The sequence below is a fragment of the Pseudophryne corroboree genome, chromosome 11 (genome assembly GCF_028390025.1).
Source record: "Pseudophryne corroboree isolate aPseCor3 chromosome 11, aPseCor3.hap2, whole genome shotgun sequence".
Classification (NCBI taxonomy): Eukaryota; Metazoa; Chordata; class Amphibia; order Anura; family Myobatrachidae; genus Pseudophryne; species Pseudophryne corroboree.
In genome coordinates, this window is record NC_086454.1 from 289125422 (window position 1) to 289148603 (window position 23182).

The window sequence follows — 23182 nt, forward strand, 5'->3', positions numbered from 1 at the left end:
TTTAACAATTCATTAGTACGTGCACAATTTAAAAGTTTTCTGCATACTTGATTAATTCCCCCTGTGCACTTGTGACAAATTATCTGAAATTATTTACCCACAATTCAACAATATAACATAATTCAACAATATAACATACATGTATGGTACCTTAAAAAAAATTTCTTCTGACTGACGCTGGGCTCTTTAAGATATCCTCTGACCTTCCCGACTGGACTCTCCCCTTGATTTACACAGGAAGCGCTGAGTTCAAGTGAGCAGGTAGAAATCTACACAATAAATCTCACTTACCGGTTTTTTTTTGTTATCAGCGGTTCCTGAAAGATCAGAGGATTTATTGCCAGTGGAGGAGATGCTGGAATACCCCGGACGATGCTCCCAAATGATAGGGTATATTAACCTATTCAGGTCTGATTATGAACTCTCTTCAGTCATCAGTCAGAATGCTGTTCCCCTTTAGCAACTGGTTGGAGGTCAATGAATGATAAGATGACACAAATTTATGCGTAACCGAAGCAAATCATAAGTGACCCGCTTGAGGGCCGTCATGGCTTTATTATTTATAGCTTGAACACAAAGGGTTTATGCTTGCCAATACATTTTAGCCAATCAGAATACACCATGTATGTCTTGAATACATCGATTGTCATACAATGTTAGAAGTGGCAACTAGGACAGCCTTGAAAATGGTTATTATTTCGTTTATCAGTCTTTCGGACATAAACTCAAAAGATTTCTTTCTTTATTCTTCTCAATTAGCCTTGGATATATCTGGTGTTGCTTTGTCCGTCTTGGATACATTTCCAATACATTTAATGTTGCATTTGTCTTGTACAAGTCATGCCTTAAAACAAGATTATTCAGCAAATATAGTATTCTGACCAGCTCTGCACATTTTTCTTAAGGACATATCAACTCATTTTGTGATTAACAGTAAATATCTTAATAAATGCGAAAAACGTGAATCAATATATATATATACTATACTGCGGAAGCTCCTACACTATCATCGCCTGACCCGGTAATTCAACCCAGGTAATAAGAAGGGTTATTCCCGGGTTGAATACCAGGTCAGTGGCAGCGTAAACGGATTCCTGGGTCGATGCGATCCGGCTCTGCCCCCCACCGCTATGGCAACCAACCCGGCATATTGCCGAATCGGAAAGCCAGCGCAGAGTCTCCAATGCCGGATCCCACCCGCAAAGGACCCATTTCCAATTCCCGTGTGGGATCCGGCATTGGAGATCTGAAAGGGGTATAAGAAAAATCTTCCAATAGTGCAATACCAGTTACCCTAATAAACACCTTTGTGTAAATAATAGGAGGAATAAGGGCCCTCATTCCGAGTTGTTCGCTCGGTATTTTTCATCGCATCGCAATGAAAATCCGCTTAGTACGCATGCGCAATGTTCGCACTGCGACTGCGCCAAGTAACTTTACTATGAAGAAAGTATTTTTACTCACGGCTTTTTCCTCGCTCCGGCGATCGTAATGTGATTGACAGGAAATGGGTGTTACTGGGCGGAAACACGGCGTTTCAGGGGCGTGTGGCTGAAAACGCTACCGTTTCCGGAAAAAACGCAGGAGTGGCCGGGGAAACGGTGGGAGTGCCTGGGCGAACGCTGGGTGTGTTTGTGACGTCAAACAGGAACGACAAGCACTGAACTGATCGCACAGGCAGAGTAAGTCTGAAGCTACTCTGAAACTGCTAAGTAGTTAGTAATCGCAATATTGCGAATACATCGTTCGCAATTTTAAGATGCTAAGATACACTCCCAGTAGGCGGCGGCTTAGCGTGTGTAACTCTGCTAAATTCGCCTTGCGACCGATCAACTCGGAATGAGGGCCAATGTCTTCTTTCAAAAGATCTGTACGTTAGGAAGGCAGTTGCTCATATATGGAATAAATAATCTTCCTTGCATTACAAATAGAGAGCTTTTCCATATGTCTCCCTTTTCAAATGTATTTTCATAATAGGAATTCATTTTCCATGCACATGAAAGGAGAGATGAAAACTATCTAGTACAACACTGTATGCTGAAAAAGTATTTCTAATGTACTTAGAATTGCACTTACATATTAAAAGCAGATTAAGCATAGCACACATGAACCATTCCCATAGTTTTATCATGTGCTAGACAGAGGTCATTTTCAGGTACATCAAATCATACTGTAAGTGAGGTTCACTTCCAGGATTCCCCAAGTGTTCACCAGATCTGCCCACCAAAATCTCTGTACCTACCGGTATCAGTAACGCCACTATCACCCAGCAACTGACGCGTTTCGCTACTCTTTGTAGAAAAACTGGTGCACTATAAGTGTCCAACTCAGCAACAGGCCCTTTATCTTTGCGCATTCTCTTATGTTTTGTTACTTCACCTTAACATTTGATGTACCTCCAGAATACACATCATCCTTCACCTGCTAAATAAATAGTTAGAAGATATAGAGCAGAAAGAGAAATGCAGAGGTGCAGAGCAGCATTAGAGCAGTGTCTCTTACAGGGCCTTCTGGCTGATAGCTGGATGTGTGCATGCACTTGTGTGGTGGGCAAAGGGTTCCTGGGGCACCAACTGACATGAATGAATAGCATCCTGTAGAATATGTTAAGGACTAATTAAACTTCCAATTGCTTAATTAGTCATTGGGGGGGGGTTTGCTGCAGGGGTTCCAGAGCAATGGCAGTACGGATAGTGTAGTGGTGGGTTCAATTTCCACCACGGCCCTAACTGTGTGGAGTTTGTATATTCTTCCTATACTTGGGTGGGTTTCCTCCGTGTACTCCAGTTTCCTCCCACAATCCAAAGATATAATGATATGTTAATTGGCTCCCAAACCCCCCCCCCCCCCACAAAACATTAGTGTGTGCGTGTACATGGGCAGGCTAGATGGGCCGCGTTGGTCAGAATACCGACCCCGGGATCCCAGCCGCCAGAATGCCGGCAGCAGGGTAATAGGATCAGGTTCTATTCCCACTCTATGAGTGTCGTGGACATCCACAAGTTGGAATAGCCTTGGTGCAGCTGTCGGCATTCTCAGCGGTCGGAATCCAGGCGTCGTTATTCTACAGTATGTTTCTATGTTTATGTTGGTTCTACAGCAATTTTAGGTATCAATTTAATCAATGAACTTGATAAATGATAGCTAGAGGATGAGAAGGTTTAATAAATCTCCCCCATTTGCTTTCTATGAATCACTGGTCTTCCATTCAGATGATGCTGGTGATTGTACCAGAGTGGAAGCCCTGCAGCAGGTTCTGTGTGTCATGTTTGTGGTATACGTATGCAGGGCTACCATCAGAAATTATGGGGCCTGGGACTGGCAAATTAGGTAGGGCCCCCTGCTGTGGACAATGTGGGTGGCACTACAGCCCAAGGATCAATAATTATGCAGTGACATGCATCTACCTGGGACAGTAATTTTGTGTTTGATCAGTACCAGTTACCCCTCCTGCACACTGCTGTCTGTGCACACACGTCCACTTTGGTCTGGAGCTACTCCAAAGTGGTGGGCGTGGCAGGGCGGGAACAGTAAACTGCAGTCACCCGGAAAGGGCTCAGCTGTAGGCAAGTGCACAAAAGGGCCGTGGTAGCAAGAATTGTTGTCACTGCCGAAGTATGATTATCATCCGGGATTGATGACAGTCCAGATGGATAGCAGATATCAATCCTGTCAACCACACTACGTGGCCCTGGAGCCGGCCCTGAACAGAGTCCGCGGGGATCGGAGAGTGCTGCCTGGGATGTATAGCAAGACTCCGCATAGTGTCTACCCAGGAGTAGTCAGTCCGCGGCCGGAGCCTAATTTAAAATGCAGCTGCTGTCTCCATGGCTGCCCGCCGGTCCGTGATGTGCTCCAGTCCCAGAAGTCCCCCACGTGTAACGGTTGTCCTATATTCCCAAGACAATTGTTTTAAATGATTTCTTGTTCTACATTATGTGCCATACAGCCCTTATATGATCCTGCTGCACCCTGGTTACTGTTATTGGTCTCTACTTGTACACTACAATGTATCTATTGGATGTATATAACAATTAACACTTTCTCTGTTTCTCATACTTTGGTCCTGCTTTAGGTTAACCAAAAAGTACCTGCAAGAGTTATGCAAGCAGCAAAAACTGTACCGAACCCCGTACCTAAATGACACTCTATACCTACACTACAAAGGTTTGTGACATGCAGATGTGTCCTCATACATCTAGCCTCAATACGCCTTGCACTGGGAGAAAAAAACTGTTTCTGATTGTAAATATAAATGAGTGTTAAAAATTTGGTAAATCTATAGAGATGTAAATTTGAGACATGTTAATGTAAGTAAATATTAATCCATGGTTCTTGGCGTTACCCGAGGAGCACCCGTAGCAGATACGGTAAATAGCGACAGGACCATTTTTGTAGTTTATTCAATTCTACACACTGGTGGTGCATTCAAAATTGTGATCCAATTGTCTGGGCGTTATCATTTACACAACGCATGCCACGCATAGGTAATAATGTCATTATGTCAGCCCCCTTTTCATTCCCTTAGGGGAGGTTTATTCAAATTCAAATTATGCAGTTTTCCTATTTCCCACCTGCAGAATACCTATGTTACATTTCATCTTCCTAACATATCCGGAAGTAAGAGAATTAGTGATGAGACAGTCAGTGAGTGAGTGAGTGAGAGCTTTCACATTTTTATATATACACACATATATATACAGGTTGAGTATCCCATATCCAAATATTCCGAAATACGGAATATTCCGAAATACGGACTTTTTTGAGCGAGAGTGAGATTGTGAAACCTTTGTTTTTTGATGGCTCAATGTACACAAACTTTGTTTAATGCACAAAGTTATTAAAAATATTGTATTAAATGACCTTCAGGCTGTGTGTATGAGGTGTATATGAAACATAAATGAATTGTGTGAATGTACACACACTTTGTTTAATGCACAAAATTATAAAAAATATTGGCTAAAATTACCTTCCAGCTGTGTGTATAAGGTGTATATGTAACATAAATGCATTCTGTGCTTAGATTTAGGCCCCATCACCATGATATCTCATTATGGTATGCAATTATTCCAAAATACGGAAAAATCCGATATCCAAAATACCTCTGGTCCCAAGCATTTTGGATAAGGGATACTCAACCTGTATAATTTGTTTCTCATGCTGTCATTTTGTTCTCTGATTGCGCTGTTACATTGTTTAATCTTTTTGTCCTATGTAGGATTTATGCGTATTGAGAATCTGGAGGAATACACAGGCCTGAAGTGTCTGTGGCTGGAGTGTAATGGTCTGCAGAGGATAGAGAATCTCAGTGCTCAGACAGAGCTACGCTGTCTCTTTTTACATCAAAACCTGATCAACAAAATCGAGAATCTTACACACCTGCAGAAACTGGACTCTCTCAACCTATCTAACAATGACATCAGCACCATAGAGAACCTGGGTGAGTGTTCTTATACAAGTAACTGTATTTCTTTCAAATTGTACATATTAAATATGAGATAGGACTGCCAGTCTACTTCATTGTTCAAGGAAAATTATCTATTTGCTATACACGGCGATGTTTAAGCGCTCCTAGTAAAAGGAATATCCTGGTAATAATAATTATATTATTATTATTATTATTATTATTATATTATTATTAGTAGTAGTAGTAGTAGTAGTAGTAGTAGTAGTAGTAGTAGTAGTACTACTATTATTATTATTATTGTTGTTGTTTTATTTATATATATATATTGTGGCACAAGGGATCCGCTGCGCCTAACAAAGTGCATAAACAAACGAACAAAACTAGAAAACAATGACTTACAGTACAAGATAATGTAGGGCAAATATATGGTATATTAACATTGCTTCATAAGAGGACAGGACACTAAAATAATCTTTGGATGGCAGAAACTGAGTTAGGTGCCGTTGTAGGGAGTATGGAGTAGAAAATAGTCTAAGAGAGGGAAAAGCACCAGAGGGGAAATGGACCTGCTCGTGAGAGCTTACATTCTAAAGGAGAGGGACAGACAGACAGGGGTGACACAGATGGGGTAGAAGTGAGCATGTAGCAGAGGCTTAGGATGAGAGATGGGGTAGAAGTGAGCAATGTAGCAGAGGGTTAGGACGAGAGATGGATGGGTTTGATGAAGAAATGGGTCTTGAGAGCCCATTTTAAATTTTGTAGAGAGGTGGACAGTCTGATATGGAGAGGTAGAGAATATGGCCCAAATTTATTAAGCCTTGGAGAGTGATAAATTGCACAGTGATAAAGTACCAACCATCCAGCTCATAACTGCTATATTACAGGCTGTGTTTGAAAAATGACAGTTAGGAGCTGATTGGTTGCTGCTTATCACCGTGCAATTTATAATCTCCAAGTCTTGATAAATCTGGGCCTGTATTTGATATGAATTACTAATCAATCACTTTAAAAAAATGTTATCACCAGTTATCTACACCCAGATCAGGTGGATCTATACTGACATTTATAATAATGCAACCTATCAGTCTACAAGTGTTTCATAAACATAGAGATCAAGTGCCTCCTGCTGAATTAATACTGTAGGTTATATTCTTATGCTTGTTGGCTGACCTCACAAAATGGCTGCCTAGACTGTAAGTGGCAGGTACTGTTAAACAAGCTTATTTCAACTAATGTTGCACTTATCCTTCAGGTTTTTTTTTTGTTCTCAAATATTAATACAAAATATGAATATAACTTGAAATGTAAATATATTTGAGTATAACTTTACAAAATCCTCTTACTGTAAATTTCTTTTTAAATGTTAAAATTATAGGAATCTCCTAGCTGCTTTATAGTATTTATTGCCCCAGGGTGTACTGTAGAGTGTGACGTGGTAAGCTCACATCTTTAAAATTAAAAATTGAACACATTAGATTTTTTTCACATTAGAGGTTGTTACAAAACAAAATGGCTGATGTCAGACTTCAAGGACAATGGGGCTAATTCAGACCTGATCGTAGCAGGAATTTTGTTAGCAGTTGGGCAAAACCATGTGCACTGCGGGGGGGCAGATGTAACATGTGCAGAGAGAGTTAGATTTGGGTGTGGTGTGTTCAAACTGAAATCTAAATTGCAGTGTAAAAATAAAGCAGCCAGTATTTACCCTGCACAGAAACAAAATAACCCACCCAAATCTAACTCTCTCTGCAAATGTTATATTTGCCCCCTCTGCAGTGCACATGGTTTTGCCCAACTGCTAAAAAATTTCCTGCTGCAATCAACTCTGAATTACCCCCAATGTACGTAGCTTATACCCCTTTTCCACTTAAAGCACGGGTTGCAGCCGTGTCGCCTGACACGTCTGCGACCCGTGCTACAGCCCCCTAATGACAGCGCTCACCAACCCGGCATATTGCCGGGTTGGTGACGCGCTAGTGATGCTGCAGGGGCGGCGCTGGGAGATCACATGGTCTCCCAGCGCCGCCCTCCCTATACACAGTGAACGGGAGCCGTGTCGCCTCGACACGGCACCCGTTCACACTAGACAGCTAGCCGGGTTGAACACGTGTTCAACCCGGCTAGCTACCCGGGTAGGATTTCCGGATCACTTGATCCGGGAATTTGCCGGGGGACCCGTTTCCACTAGGGAAAAACACGGGTAAATGTGCGCCCCCGCGCATTTACCCGTGTTTTAAGGAGCTAGTGGAAAAGGGGTATTAGAGGTAGAGTGTCCCTTTACATAATGAGACTGTTTCAAATAATGTGCTTGTGTTCCAGCTTGTCTCCCAGTTCTGACCACCCTGCAGATTGCTCACAATCAATTGCATACAGTGGAAGATATACAGCACCTAGAGGAATGTCACTGCATTAGCGTCTTGGATTTATCTCACAATAAACTGGATGATCCTGCTGTAATTGAGATCCTAGGGAAGATGCCAAACTTGGTATGTGAAGTTAAGGTGTCAGTTGCTAGGCTATATATATTGTATATTAGGCTCATAGGTGTCAATTCAGATAGGTGCGACTGGGCTATTGCAAACCGTTCTCATGGTGATCTCAATCCATAAATGGCATTTGTAATGCAAATCCTAACTCGTAGTGCTTTTTGAGTTCGGTGGCTGTGTGGGATGCCAGCCACACTCCGAGGTTTTTCTAAAGGGGCAGTCTTTTACAAGGTATGGTTTATCCTTGTACATGATTGCCCCTTTAAGAAAAACGGCCTAGTTCGTTGGCATCCCGCACAGCCGCCGAACTCGGACTTCATTACACCCCGCCCCATGTATGTACACCCCCCCAGAGCAGGTAAAAAGGTGGGCAAATGTCATTACAGAGTAAAAATGTTGGGAACTTTTTACAAAATGGCATTAAAGGTTCGCAGACATTTTTCTGTATAAAAAATGCTGGAGAGACTTTAATTGGATGAAAAACACTTGCTATCATTTTTCCACCATTAATAAAATTGTAGAAATCATCGATTTGATACCTTTTAAGAGTTTCCAGTACTTTCCTAATGGCCACTAACTGCCTCCTATATTACCATTATATTATCATTTTCTGTAGGTCTGGAATGGGATGGTTTTGCAAGTGTTTCATGCGCTTCTCCCAGGTCTTTTTTTGTAGATATTTGGCATTTGTAATTGAATGTTGTCTTTTTTGGGGTGTGCACATTACATGATATTACTTTCTTTTCAAAACTTGCTCTTAATTGAATTGACCCCATTAACTTCATTAGTAAAGATTTTGATGACACTGAAGCAAGTGTCGTATTGCATTGTACTGTACACCGCTGTAGCTAAAACACAACGAACATCATACTTCATTGTGCCTGACTGCTGCAGGGGTGTAGAGAGCTGTGGGCGGGCCCAGGTACTTTTTTTGGAGGCATGGCCTAATTGGGGTAGGTGTGGCCACACCCCCTTATAATAATTTATGTAAAACAAACTCTTGGGGGGAAAGGGGTTGGTGGCGCTATCGTGTCTCTCAGCCAGGGGCAAATCCAGAGGGGGGCACGATCACCCCACCCCCCTACACCCCACCGCAGAGACATAAGAGACTGCTTCTGCTGCTAAGTGGCCACCCCACAGCCTAACTATCACACAGCAGCGTGTGTTGGATGGAGAACAAAGCTGCTGCGGCTGACATGTCAGGAAGGCAGATGGCTGGCCTGGGTAATTAGCACACGCTACCACCCCCCCTCCCCCTGCCACACCTCTCGGTGGCAGCGCCTGACACTATCACTGTTTGCTACTTAATCTTTGCGTCTGCTTTTTTCTTGTAGCATGTCTTAAACTTGATGGGAAATGAAGTAATTAAGAAAATTCCTAATTATAGAAAGATAGTTACAGTGCGGTTGAAAGATCTAACCTATCTTGATGACAGACCCATCTTTCCTAAGGACAGGTAAATATATAATGTCTGGTGGAATGTTTCACAGAGTATGTAGCGCAGGCAAACTCTACCCAACTAAATAAGACCTGCAGACATGTAAGGATGTTATATTTGAATGCATTTACTATTGACATTAAGTTCAAAGAGAAGTGTAATAGTAAAATACCTCCCTGTCTGATCATGTTCGCTCAGATCTTAAAAGAGCTTGGCCTAGTAAAAACTGTTTGTACATGGATAAGTAACTGGCTGGATAACAGGGTACAGTAGTGGTCAACGGGAAGTCCTCAAGCTGGACACCAGTAGTCAGCGTAATACCACAAGGGTCCGTACTCGGGCCACTGCTGTTCAATATATTTATCAATGACCTAGAAATAGGCCTGGAAAGCACAGTGTCAATCTTTGCAGATGATACTAAACTGTGTAGGATAATTAATTCAGAAATAGATGTGGAGCCTCTAAACTTGAAATCTGGGCGTCTTAATGGGGAACGAGGTTCTATATAGAAAAATGCAAGGTTATGCATTTCGGGACTAAAAACAAACTTGCATCCTACATATTAAATGGGGAAAGTCTAGGGGTAACAGTTTTGGAAAAAGATTTGGGGGTACTCATTGATAATAAACTTAATAACCGTACACAATGTCAAAGCGCAGTAAAGAATTCAAGAAAGGTGTTAGCGTGCATTAAACGGGGAATTGAGACAAGGGACGAGGATGTAATTCTGCCGCTGTACAAATCATTGGTACGTCCGCACCTGGAATATTGTGTTCAGTTTTGGGCACCACATTATAAAAAAGATATCTGTGAACTTGAAAGGGTTCAAAGGCGAGCTACCAAATTGATTAAAGTGCTAGAGGGTCTGGATTATGAGGAAAGGCTTACTAAGATGAATATGTATACAATGGCAAAGAGGCGTCTAAGAGGAGACATTATTAATCTCTTCAAATATGTAAAGGGACACTACAAAGAGTTATCAGAGGAATTACTTATTAAAAGAACTCTGTTTAGGACACGTGGGCACTCGCTGAGGCTGGAGGAGAGAAAATTCCGTACGCAACGGAGGAAAGGGTTCTTCACTGTTAGGGCAATAAGGATTTGGAATTCCCTGCCAGGAAGGTGGTAATGGTGGACTCTGTAAAAGCATTTAAAAGGGGATTTGATGAATTTCTGATTGAAAATGACATCCAAGGTTACAACATTTAAAATATTGACGTTGTTAATCCGGGTGTAACATGATTTGTAGTTGTTAACTAGTCATAAAAACATTCTTCAGCAGGTACAGTAAAATCAACTCAACTTAATACAAAATACAGGTTGAATTGCCTCCTTTCAACCTCAATTACTATCTTACTATTTTACAATTATTGTTATGTAAAAGATCTTTCAGAAAGGTGTGTCCACTCAGTACTGGAAAAAGATTCATCTGCAGGTGCATAGATAGATTGGACAATCATAATTGTGGGGTCTCTTTTCTGCCCCTGCCCCATATATCATGGTTTGTCCTTTGTGTATATAAATCATTACATAAGAATGTTACTTCTGAAAAGAACTGTCACTTGCTGCATGTGTTGGGTATCTCTCTAGCACTGTTTCCAAACTCTAGGCCTAATTCAGGTTGGATCGCAAATCACAATCCAACCGCAGTTTCTCTGATGGCCCCCACTGTACACGCGCAGGTCCTGTCCTGCTCATGCAGTTAATGCTAATGGTTAGCATTTACTGCAAACGCCTATGCCTGATTGACAAGCAGAGGCGTTTGCGGGGCGGGCGGTAGCTCTGTTGTGGGGGTGGCGCAGGGTAAACAGGGGTGTGGCAGAACGAATGGGGGGGGCGTGTCGTTTGCGTTTTCTGGGCGGCGGTGTGTCATCACATGCACCCGCTCCAAACTAAAAAATGTCAGTAAGTCTCCTGCTGTCGCTGCCAGGCTGCGCCGGCAGGAGGCATCCACTATTCCAGCGATCATGCTGAAATTGCGGCGCATGTGCAATTTCAGCGTGATCACAGTGGGTGGTTGGTGAACTGCATGCTGGGCGGCTTTGCCCTGCGATGGGTGGCCCCCAGCATGCGATTTAAAGGATTGCAAATTCTGCTCAAAAGCAGAATTTGCAATCCTTACTGAATAGAGTGACCATATTATCCCTTATACCTGGGACGCTCATGGATTACACAGGTTCTGCGGCTGATTAAAACCAGCTGAAATGCAGGCTTGTAGTCAGCCAGCCACAGAACCTGTGTAATTCATGAGCGTCCCAGGTAAAAGGGATAATATGGTCACTCTATTACTGAATAAGGTCCTCTGTCCTCAAGGCTTTATAACTCTCCATGTTTTAAGTATATCCATGATTGGCCACTGAAGGGTAATAATAATAATAATAATTTTATTTATATAGCGCTCTTTCTCCAATAGGACTCAAGGCGCTTAACAGATACATAGCATAATATAGTACAGAAAATAATGAAGTACATTTTCATAAAATACAGAAGCATGAAGATACTAAAAGGGACATTATGGAAATGCTTGAGTAAACAGAAAAGTCTTGAGTCTACTTTTGAAGGATTCTATAGTTGGGGCCTCTCGCACTGTGCGGGGGAGTGAGTTCCATAGAGTCGGAGCCGCATGACTAAAAGCTCGACCCCCAGATGAATTACGGTAGATTCTAGGTACTGCTAAAAGTCCTTCATCTACAGATCGCAGTAATCGAGTGGGGCAGTATGTGGTCAGAAGCTGTTTCAGGTACCTTGGGCCTTGGTCATGTAATGCTTTGAAACTCAGTAAGCCAATCTTGAAGATGATTCGCCATCTTACAGGCAGCCAGTGAAGGGAGTAGAGGATGGGTGTTATGTGGCTAGAACGGGGCTGGTTGGTTAATAGCCTGGCAGCTGTGTTTTGCACCAGCTGTAAGCGTTGCAATTCTTTTGCTGGTAGACCAAGGTAGAGGGCATTACAGTAGTCTAAACGAGATGATATAAATGCATGTATGACTTTTGGCATATCATCTGAGGGAATTAAGTGCTTGATTCTGGCTATGTTCCTCAGGTGAAAGAATGAGGATTTGATTGTGGCTGATATCTGATGTTTAAGTGTCAAGCCACCATCCAGGACAACGCCAAGATTCCGCACATGATCACTGGTCTGTAATTCTGAATCCCCGAGTGTAAGTCCAGTTGGTTGGCTATGCTGCAGTCTTGTCCTTTGATGTTGCGGTCGTATCATAAGGACCTCTGTTTTATCCAGGTTCAGTCGCAGCCAACTGGCGCTCATCCACTCCTGTAGTTCAGCTAGAAAGCCATTTAGGGTTGCTATTGGGTTATCAGTGCCCGGAGCAAAGGACAAGTACAGTTGTGTATCATCTGCATAGCAGTGGTAGACCAGGCCATGGCGCCTGATTATTTCACCCAATGGGAGCATGTATACTGCAAAAAGCATGGGGGATAGTATAGAACCTTGTGGGACACCACATGGCAATGGCACTGGTGGTGATGAGTATAATCCAGATGATACTCTCTGTGACCTGCCTGTGAGAAATGATTTGAACCAGCTTAGGACTGTGCCATCCAGACCACAGAAATGTATCAGTCGCTCAATCAGAAGCCCATGGTCCACGGTATCAAATGCTGCCGAGAGATCCAGAAGGATTAATATTGAACAGTCACCTCTGTCTTTTGCCATCAGAAGATCATTTAACACACACACCAGGGCTGTTTCAGTGCTATGTCTTCTCCTGAATCCTGATTGAAATGGATCATAAATATCATGGGTTGTCAGGCGGGTTTCCAGTTTATTTGCAACGACTTTCTCAATAACCTTTCCTAGGAAAGGAAGGTTTGATACCGGTCTGTAGTTGGTCATGCAGTCGGGATCTAAATTAGGTTTTTTAAGAAGCGGTCTAACAATTGCTTCCTTTAGGGGTCCAGGAAAAATGCCTGTCTGCAAAGAGCATTGAACAATTTTTGTAAAGACAGGACCAATTATATCCATACAACCTATTAGAAGCTTGGTTGAGGCTGGGTCCAGATCACAGGTGGTGGGACGCAAAATCCGAGCAATTTCAGCAGTATCCTTTACATCCACTGGGTCAAAGCTGGTCCATGAAGGCTGGTAGCTTATATTAGCAGGCTTTGTAGTTTGGCACTCCTTTGATGGCACTGTGGAGATTCCAGCCCGGATGGTGGATATTTTATCTGCAAAGAAGTTTGCAAACTCGTTGCATCTTGCCTGGGAGAGGGGTTCATCAGTCTGCAGGCATGCTAGCTTGCAAAGCATCTCCACTGTGTGGAAAAGTTGGGTAAATGAAAGTGAAGCACTAATTAAGCCACCTGTGCTCAAACATGTATGTCCTTAAATCCCGGACTGTTAGGGTGCATTGACTGTTTAGAACAGTCTGGAAAATATAACTTGCTAGGAAAAATATTCCACGGTGTAAGGGTTAAAACCCTCATTAGACTGACATTTTAACTCTTTGTTTTCTGAACTGCGCATGTTAAATGGAGCATTATTTTGGACTGAAGCTACTAACGGAACACACATGTATGGATTTTATGATTTTTTTTTAATCGAAAGTTCTCAAATTACCTTTTCATTTAGTGATTTGTACACACACTAATGGGGGCATTTACTAAGCAGTGATACAGTGATAAGAGCGGAGAAGAGAGCCAGGGGAGAAGTTGCCCATCAACCAATCAGCAGCTCTGTATCATTTTATAGTATGCAAATTATAGATGTTACTTCCGTGCTGATTGGTTGACATGGGCAACTTCTCCACTCTTATCACTGCTTAGTAAATGAACCCCTCAGTTGTATTTCCCCTGTTCCCTTCTTAATTACTTTCTCTTCCTGAAAGATCATTTTTTTGCTTCAGGGTAGAATGTAGTAAGCTCAGGACATGCTGCATTTCTTGTTGTGTGTGACACTTTGTAGACGCATCTTAATGATGGGCAAATAATATATTTATTTGAAAAATAAAATTATACATATATTATAGATTTAATGATATAATTAAATTATATACAGAATTATATATGCATAATGTGTAGTAAAGTATAACCTCATGGAGGTTTTCATTATTTTATAAAATAAAAACTTTTTAGAACATTTCAGTACACATTTTTATAAATGAATGGAAATAAACATTTTCTGTAATTGAATGTACAGAAGATACAACCACCAGATTGTGATTGACATGCCGGCGTTCATCATACTGACCGCAGCATCCAGATGTTCAGAATCCTGACATACTTACGTTTTCCATCAGCCTAAACCTGGTCCACGCCACCACCCGAGGGCGAATAAAATGGAGTAGGTCCGAAGCATCGCGAGTGCAGTGAGCCCGCGAGGGGATTGGCTGCACTCACCACCGGGATTCCGGCTGTCGGGATTTTGACGTTGGTCTCTGGACCGCCAAAATCCTAACCGCCAGTATTACATAATGGACCCCACTATGCAACATAGCAGCCATATTTGAATCACACATCTGACCAACACTCAGCAAGCACCCTGTCACCAGTAACCATCATCTTGCAGCCAACATCCACCTGACCATCCAGCACATGTTACAAGCAAATAATATACAGTATGTAACTTAATTGTGTTGTTCATCCTCTTCTCCTGCATGTTTCCATCCACTGGCATGTTTTCTTTTGTGGTTCAGTTACCTATACAACCACTTTTTCAGTGACTCTGGTTCCGGCACATCCCTCCACCCCCACTATATGTTGCATCACATAGGGCTCTGTTCTCTGCCATCAGCTTATACTATATCACTGCACACCTCTTGACATGGTGAGAAGAGGATGAACAATACAATTGAAAGCAGTAGAACGGTCCAGTAGGTTGCCTCTAGTGAAGTGACCCTTGGTTGTTCAGTAGGAAAGTTAAAATAGCCTTGTATGAAATTAGGTAGGTCAGTGAACAGGAAATATGTGAGCCAGGCAGCAATGTTGCCAAGGAATTGGGAGACTGGGATTGGTGGAATGAAAGGGAGATACATGGCACCAACATGAAGTTGAAGTAGAGAATAAGTGACTGATGGGAAGGACTCCAAATCAATACTCTGCCACCTTGTTTATCTCCAGGCATTGTATTTTGAGGAAGATTTGCTCTGCCCACTTTCCCAGATATTTAGTGGCAATAGTATCTGTCCCTCTGTGGTTTCCACAAGCCAGCCAGGAACAAAAGAGGTTGTCGGCCAACATTCTCATCAGTCAGAATCAGCCTGTGCTGGGAATTCTAGCTGCCTCCCACTCTTCATTCATAGGGGGAGGTTTCCAACACGTTCTAGAGAGGACAAGCAGAGGTATTGCCTGTAATAACCAATCAGTTCCTAGTTAATATTTTGTACTTGTGCTCTTTAGAAGGATTGGTGGTGGCGGTACTCCCTCTGCTGTTTTCATTGCTACTAATTTAATTATAGCTATTGCGTTTTATGTCATGTTTACCTTTACATGTCTATACATGCAGTTAGGTACAGAAGACATAGCCACACGTTGGTTTGCTGGAAATAATAGGATTTTAATACCTACCGGTAAATCCTTTTCTCTTAGTCCGTAGAGGATGCTGGGGACGCTTCAAGAACCATGGTATAGACTGGATCCGCAGGAGACATGGGCACTTTAAGACTTTGAATGGGTGTGAACTGGCTCCTCCCTCTATGCCCCTCCTCCAGACTCCAGTTTAATTAACTGTGCCCAGGGAGACGGACATTTCGAGGAAATAATTTATTGTTAAACCACGGCGAGCATCTTACCAGCTCACACCTCCAGTATGCCGCATAACATGGCATTCAATAGAACACCAGCCGACGACATGAAGAATATGCAGCAATATGCTGACATAAAGCATAACACAACCTGTGTGTGAACACAACCAATAACAGCATAATGCATGCCACGGCATGAATAACGTCAGCAACAGGCTGACTTAAACGCAACACACCATGTGTGTAACCATACCCAATAACTGCAGATACAGTACGCACTGGGACGGGCGCCCAGCATCCTCTACGGACTAAGAGAAAAGGATTTACCGGTAGGTATTAAAATCCTATTTTCTCATACATCCTAGAGGATGCTGGGGACACTTCAAGAACCATGGGGTTTATACCAAAGCTCTAGAACGGGCGGAAGAGTGCGGATGACTCAGCAGCACCGATTGACCCAGCAAGAGGTCCTCATCAGCCAGGGTATCAAACTTGGAAAACTTCGCAAAGGTGTTTGAACCCGACCAAGTAGCTGCTCGGCAAAGCCGTAATGCCGAGACCCCTCGGGCAGCCGCCCAGGATGCGCCCACCTTTCTCGAAGAATGGGTCTTCACCAATTTCGGTAACGGCAATCCAGCTGTAGAATGAGCCTGCTGAATCGCATGACAGATCCAGCGTGCAATAGTCTGCTTGGAAGCAGGAGCCGCAATCTTGTTGGGATCATATAGGACAAACAGAGCCTCCGTTTTCCTAATCTGAGCCGTTCTGGCTACATAAATTTTCAAAGCTCTGACCATATCTAGAGACTTTGATTCTTCTAAGGCGTCAGTAGCCACTGGCACCACAATAGGTTGGTTCATGTGAAACGATGACGCCACTTTTGACAGAAATTGCTGACGAGTTCTCGACTCCGCTCTATCTTCATGGAAGATCAAATAGGGGCTCTTGTCAGACAAAGCCGCCAATTCAGACACCCGCCTTGCAGATGCCAAGGCCAACAGCATGATCACTTTCCAAGTAAGGAATTTCAACTCTACCTCCTATAAAGGTTCAAACCAATGAGACTGAAGGAACTGCAACACCACGTTAAGATCCTATGGTGCCACAGGGGGCACAAAAGGAGGTTGGATGTGCAATACGCCTTTCACAACGGTCTGAACTTCTGGAAGTGAGGCCAATTGTTTTTGGAAGAAAACTGATAAAGCCGAAATTTGAACTTTTAATTGAGCCCAGCTTTAAGCCCGCATCCACACCGGCTTGTAGAAAACGGAGAAAACGTCCTAACTGAAATTCTTCCGTAGGAGCCTCCTTGGATTTACACCAAGACACGTATTTTCTCCAAATACGGTGGTAATGTTTAGACGTCACTCCTTTTCTGGCCTGAATAAGAGTAGGGATAACTTCCTTGGGAATACCCTTTCGGGCTAGGATCCGGCGTTCAACCTCCAAGCCGTCAAACGAATTTGCGGTAAGTCTTGGAACACGCACGGCCCCTACTGTAACAGATCCTCCCTCAGAGGAAGAGGCCAGGGATCTCCTATGAGTAATTCCTGAAGATCTGGATACTAAGTCCTCTTAGCCAATTCTGGAACAATGAGGATCACTTGAACCTTTGTTCTTCTTATGATCTTTATCACCTTTGGAATGAGTGGAAGTGGAGGGAACACATAGACCGACTGAAACACCCACGGTGTCACTAGGGCGTCCACCGCTATTGCTTGAGGGTCCCTCGACCTGGAACAATACAAGCAGTTTCTTGTTGAGGCGAGACGCCATCTTGTCTATTTTAGGAATTCCTCAACGACCTGTCACTTCTGTGAAAACCTCTGGATGATGACACCACTCTCCTGGATGGAGAACGTGTCTGCCGAGGAAGTCTGCTTCCCTGTTGTCCACTCCTGGAATGAACAGAGCGCGCATATGATTTTGTCGCCCAGCGGAAAATCTTTCTGGCTTCTGCCATTGCTGCTTCAGTTTTTGTTTGTAGAAAACCGTTATAAACAGCCCTTACCTCTAGACCGTTTAATGTGGTGACAAGTATCCTAACTTGACCCTCTTCCTTGGAAGTATTCCTCCTGTGTGACAGCTCCCCCGCCTCTAAGGCATGCATCCGTGGTCCCTAAGATCCAGTCCTGGAACCCGAACCAATGCTTTTGAGAACTGCACCGCTACCACAGGAGTGAAACTACAGTATGGTCTTGAAAAAACAGGATTATTCCAGGTGGAAACCGGACCAATTGTCCACTGGTCCCGCTGAAAACACTCTGGCTTTTAACCTGCTCACTGAATGGCCTCGTAGGCCGCAATCATCTTTTTCATCAACGGAATGTAATGATGGATTGACCCTGTTGCAGATCTGACCCAACTCCGGATCCTCAGAGCTTTTTCCACTGGAAGAAACAAACTCTCAACAGTTTTGTATCTAACAGTATTTCCAACGCCGACACCTGCGTCGTTGGGATCAACAGTGATTCTGGCAAGTTCAGGAGCCAACCACTTTGTTGAAGAACTGTCAGGGAGAATGCAACGTTTTGCACCACTTGGTTTCTTGACCTCGCCGTAATCAGGAGAGGGTTCCAGTACAGAATAATAATGACTCTTTTTTACTATTGAAGGAAAACCATCATACCGCCATCACTCCGGTGAATTGGTAATGACAATCCTGAATAGCAAACCCAGGCAAGCCTAATGCGGAAGAAACTGTAATTAGACCCCCTTTCTCCTTTTTCAGATTGGAGATCCCTGCGCTGAGAGATTCCAGCTTGTAGTTTAACTTCTTAAGTAGAAATTTTTGGGATTTTAGATATAGGATTGTTCTGACCGAGCCGCCCGGCCTCGGGAGCACGAAAAAGCTTTTTTTTTTTTTTGTGTGTGACTCGGACAGCAGGACAATGCCCTGATCCTGACACAACTCTTGTATGGCGTTGCATACTACCTCCCCGTCCAGAGGAGAATCGGTAAGGTCTATTTGAAAAAATCGGTGCGGGGAAATGTCTGGAGACTGCAGTATGTCCCCCTTGGGACTCTCGGGCAGATGTATTAACCTGGAGACGGCATAAGGAAGTGATAAACCAGTGATATGTCCAAGGTGATAAAGGCACCGGCCAATCAGATCCTAACTGTTAATTTACATATTGGAGCTGATTGGCTGCTGCCTTTATCACCTTGCACATATCACTGGTTTATCACTTCCTTATGCCTTCTCCAGGTTAATACATCTGCCCCTCTATTCTTTTTTTTTTTCCAAATATGTTTATTAAATACCTCCAAAACATGGTACAGAAATAAGGAAAAAACCGCATACATATCAGACATATCGACATCAAAGTAAGCAGATAAGAAAGGTAAAAGTACACAGCATATATGAGTAGGTGGAGGAAATTTTCCAATTTTCCAAAACAATCAACAAGAACAAACTGTAAACCACCAGATGAGCGGCGGTCAGGCTATAATATATTGAGAATGGGACTGAATATGACTGACTAAAAACTGACACTCAATTCCGGCAGTTCAAATAAAGAAAAAGAAGAGGTAAAAAAGAACATCACAAAAACGTTAGAACAAAAATAAGCAAAAACACCTACCAAGAGCCACAGGCCACCGATCCGTCCATAGAAGTGTCCATCCAATCCGCCAGGGAAGAAACAGAAGAAATAAGAAGAGAGGGGAAAGAAAAGAAGAAGTGTGTGGAGAGGGAAGTACGGATGAAGAAGAGGGAGAGGGGAAGATAGGAGGCTCAGTCAGTTAGAGAAGTTTGGCTATCAAGTTGTCGGAGAGAGTACCAAAAGTTAGATTGGAAACATTTATGTATTGCTTGTTTAGTGTGGGGAGGGAGGGTACAAATGTATTTATCCCAGCACTTAAAGAGTGCAGGAGTCAGGGTTTCCTTGTGGATAGAGGCCTCCAGCCAGTCCATATTAAATAAGAAGAGTAACCTAGAAGTAGCCATAGGGAGAGTAGGAGAGGTAGGATGGATCCACTGTTGCAATATAGCTTTTTTCCCCACTGCTGAAAGTAACACTATCAATTTTTTATCAGTGCGTGGAATTCCAGGTTGGTCCGACAGATGACCAAAGAGGGCCCAGGGAGCAGTGCATTGAAAGGGGATGCCTAGCGTTGAGGTGCCATAATGGTGTAAGGTATGCCAGAATTTTTGAATGACAGGGCAGGCCCAGAGACAATGGAAAAGGTCAGCTTCTACCGTTGAGCATTTATTACATCCGGCCCTATCTGATATACCCATTAGAAAACCTTGTTTAGGCGAAATATATGCCCTGTGTAGCAGTTTATAGGCCATTTCCTGATATATACTAGCCGGTATTAGTTTAAGGGTCATAAAAAAGGTATCTAATAGGGTGGCTACTGTGAATGTAGGAATTTGGGAGATCCATTTAGCCAGATCAGGAAAATCAGTGTGGGGGTCCAGTTCAGTGCGGATGCGCGCATAGATAGAAGATATGGAGTATGTGTTGGAGCGTAAAAGGGAGTCTAAGGGGTTAACAAAGTCTTTTCCCGTGAGGTGAGGGAGAACGGATGTAAGATAATGTATAGCCTGGGAGTAGTAAAATCCATGCAGGGGTGAAATTGCATATTTCTCAATAGCCTCCTGGAATGGCAAAGGGGTGTGAGTAGGTGTCATCAGATTACGTAGAGTCTTTAAACCAGAGGAGCACCAAGCACCAAAAGGCAAAGAGGCAGTACCATTTTGGAACTCCAGGTTTCCAAGCAAAGGTAGAGATACTGAGTAATAATATTTGAGACCAAGAGCTTTCCTAGCCATTTTCCACGCCTTAATAGTGGAAGACAATAGCGGGTTATCAAATTGGGAAGATTTTATTTGAGAGGGCCGGGCATGTAGGAGGTAAGCAAGAGAAAGAGGAGCACAAAGCTGAGATTCTAACTTGGTATCTGTGAATACATCGTTGCCACTGAGCCAATCCATAGCGAAACGTAGTAAGCACGCTAGATTGTATTGTTTAATGTTTGGTAGGTTTACACCCCCTTGGCGCACCGATTGCGACATTTTTTTTAGACTTATCCTGGGGCGCTTACGGTTCCATATAAACTTGGAAAGCAAGGTATTAAGTAAAGAAAAGTCGGAGTTAGTGAGAAGAATGGGAGTCACTTGGAGAATATACAGGAGTTTCGGGAAGCTTGCCATTTTAAACAGGTTGCATCTCCCTAACATATTAAGGGGAAGGTTTTGCCATAGGCTAAGTTCAGTCTGTATTTTATGTATGATCGGGGTAATATTACGTGCATAGAGGGTGGAGAGATGTTGCGGTAGAGCCACTCCTAAAAAGGTTATATGCGAGGGGGCCCATCTAAACGGGAAGGGTCTAATCCAACCCAGTCTCGCCTGGCCAAATATGGCCAGGGCTTCAGACTTGGCAAAGTTAATGGAGAAGCCAGCAAAAGACGAAAATCTGTCAATTGCCTCTACCAATACAGGAAGGGAGCGTTTAGGGTCAGAGGTACATATAAGTAGGTCATCTGCGAAGGCTATAACTTTGAGTTCGCGATCCCCAACAACAATGCCTCTAAACCCAGGTAGTAGTTGGATATAACGAATAAAAGGTTCCAAGGCCAAATTAAAAAGCAAAGGGGAGAGAGGGCATCCTTGTCTGTGCCTCTCTCAAGAAAAAAGGAAGAGGAGGCCACATTATTAACTACCACCTGGGCCATCGGAGCAGTGCAGAGGGTCCGCATTAGACTACAGAAATTAGTGCCAAATTGCTGGTGGGAGAGCACTCTAAAAAGGTGTGGCCAAGCGATTTTATCGAAGGCCTTTTCGGCGTCTAGATTAATAAGAATATTGTCTTCCAAATTATGAAGGCGGGTATGGGAAATAGCAGCTATCGCCGATCTAATACCTTGTACAGATTGTCTGCCTTTAATAAAGCCTAACTGGGCCGGGGAAATGAGATGAGGCAGACAAGACTGTAGACGGTTGGCCATTAGTTTGGTAAGCAATTTGAAGTCTTGGTTAAGAAGTGAGATAGGGCGATAGGAACCCACGAGGGAGGGATCTTTACCCGGCTTGGGTATTACGATTATCCGTGCCTCATTGAAGTATAAGGGTATAGTTCCGGAGGTAAAGATATGATTATATAATTTGGCTAGAGTGGGTGTGAGTTCAGCATTAAGTAATTTCTAATATTCAGCCCCAAAGCCATCAGGGCCTGGGCTCTTGCCGTTTGGTAAAGATTTGATAGTTGTGAGTATCTCTTCCTCAGTTATAGACATCTCGAGAAGGTCCCTGTCATCTCGAGAGAGGACAGGAAGCTGAGCGTCATGCAAAAAGGATTTACCTGTCTCCACGTTATCTGGCTCTGCTGTATATAGGGATTTGTAAAACTGCATAAATTCGGCGCAAATGGCTGTCGGATCTGATATAATAGTGTCTGAAGATTTAACCACCTCAACCCATGTGCGCGTGCGGGGTCCCCGAGCGAGGTTTGCCAAGAGTCTGCCCGATTTATTACCCCATCTAAAAAATTTGTTCCGCTGGTAATCATATCGTGTCTGGGCCTGCTCTGTTAGGAAGGTATCATATACTTGTTTAGCAGTCAGGTATGCCTCTTTATGTGCGGGAGTGTCGGAACGCTTATACGTTCTATAAGTTGAGGTGAGAAAGGAGCTCAGCTCATGGAGGCGGGAGTTAAATGCTTTGCGTTTAGAATTTACGTATGAGATAATGTGGCCCCGGATAACAGCTTTAGAGGCGCTCCAGAACAGTGAGACATCCTCCGCCTGGGTCAAATTATCAGAAACGTAGGTGTGCCAAGTGTGTCTAAGGTGTAGGAGAAAATCCTCAGAGTGAGTAAGATAAGCAGGGAATCGCCAGCATTTGGAAAAGCATTGGGGCAACGCAAGCTTAAGAGAAATCATAATAGGGGCATGGTCTGAGATAATAATATTTTTAATCGATGTGTGAGTGACTTTAGGGAAGAGGTGTCGGGATAAGAAAATATAATCAATACGGGAGTGCGTAGAGTGGGGGTGAGAGTAGAAAGAGTAATCACGAAGAAGAGGGTGATGGATACGCCAAGGATCGGAGAGAGCAAGTTGTGAACAGAGGGAAGAAAGAAGATCACAGCCGGATTTGGAGGATGAAGTACTCACCCTAGACCTGTCCATGGACGGATCG

General features: G+C 43.3%; 1 protein-coding gene across 2 annotated transcripts in view; it reads left to right on the forward strand.

Moving 5' to 3' along the window:
• Positions 1–23182, forward strand: part of DNAAF1 (dynein axonemal assembly factor 1) — a 99002-nt gene that overhangs the window by 36590 nt on the left and 39230 nt on the right. For both annotated transcript variants that reach the window (XM_063945432.1, XM_063945433.1), the window contains exons 3-6: positions 4076–4167; positions 5219–5440; positions 7727–7893; positions 9228–9349. In XM_063945432.1, coding sequence (XP_063801502.1) covers positions 4076–4167; positions 5219–5440; positions 7727–7893; positions 9228–9349 — 603 coding nt within the window. The remainder of the gene's footprint in view (positions 1–4075; positions 4168–5218; positions 5441–7726; positions 7894–9227; positions 9350–23182) is intronic.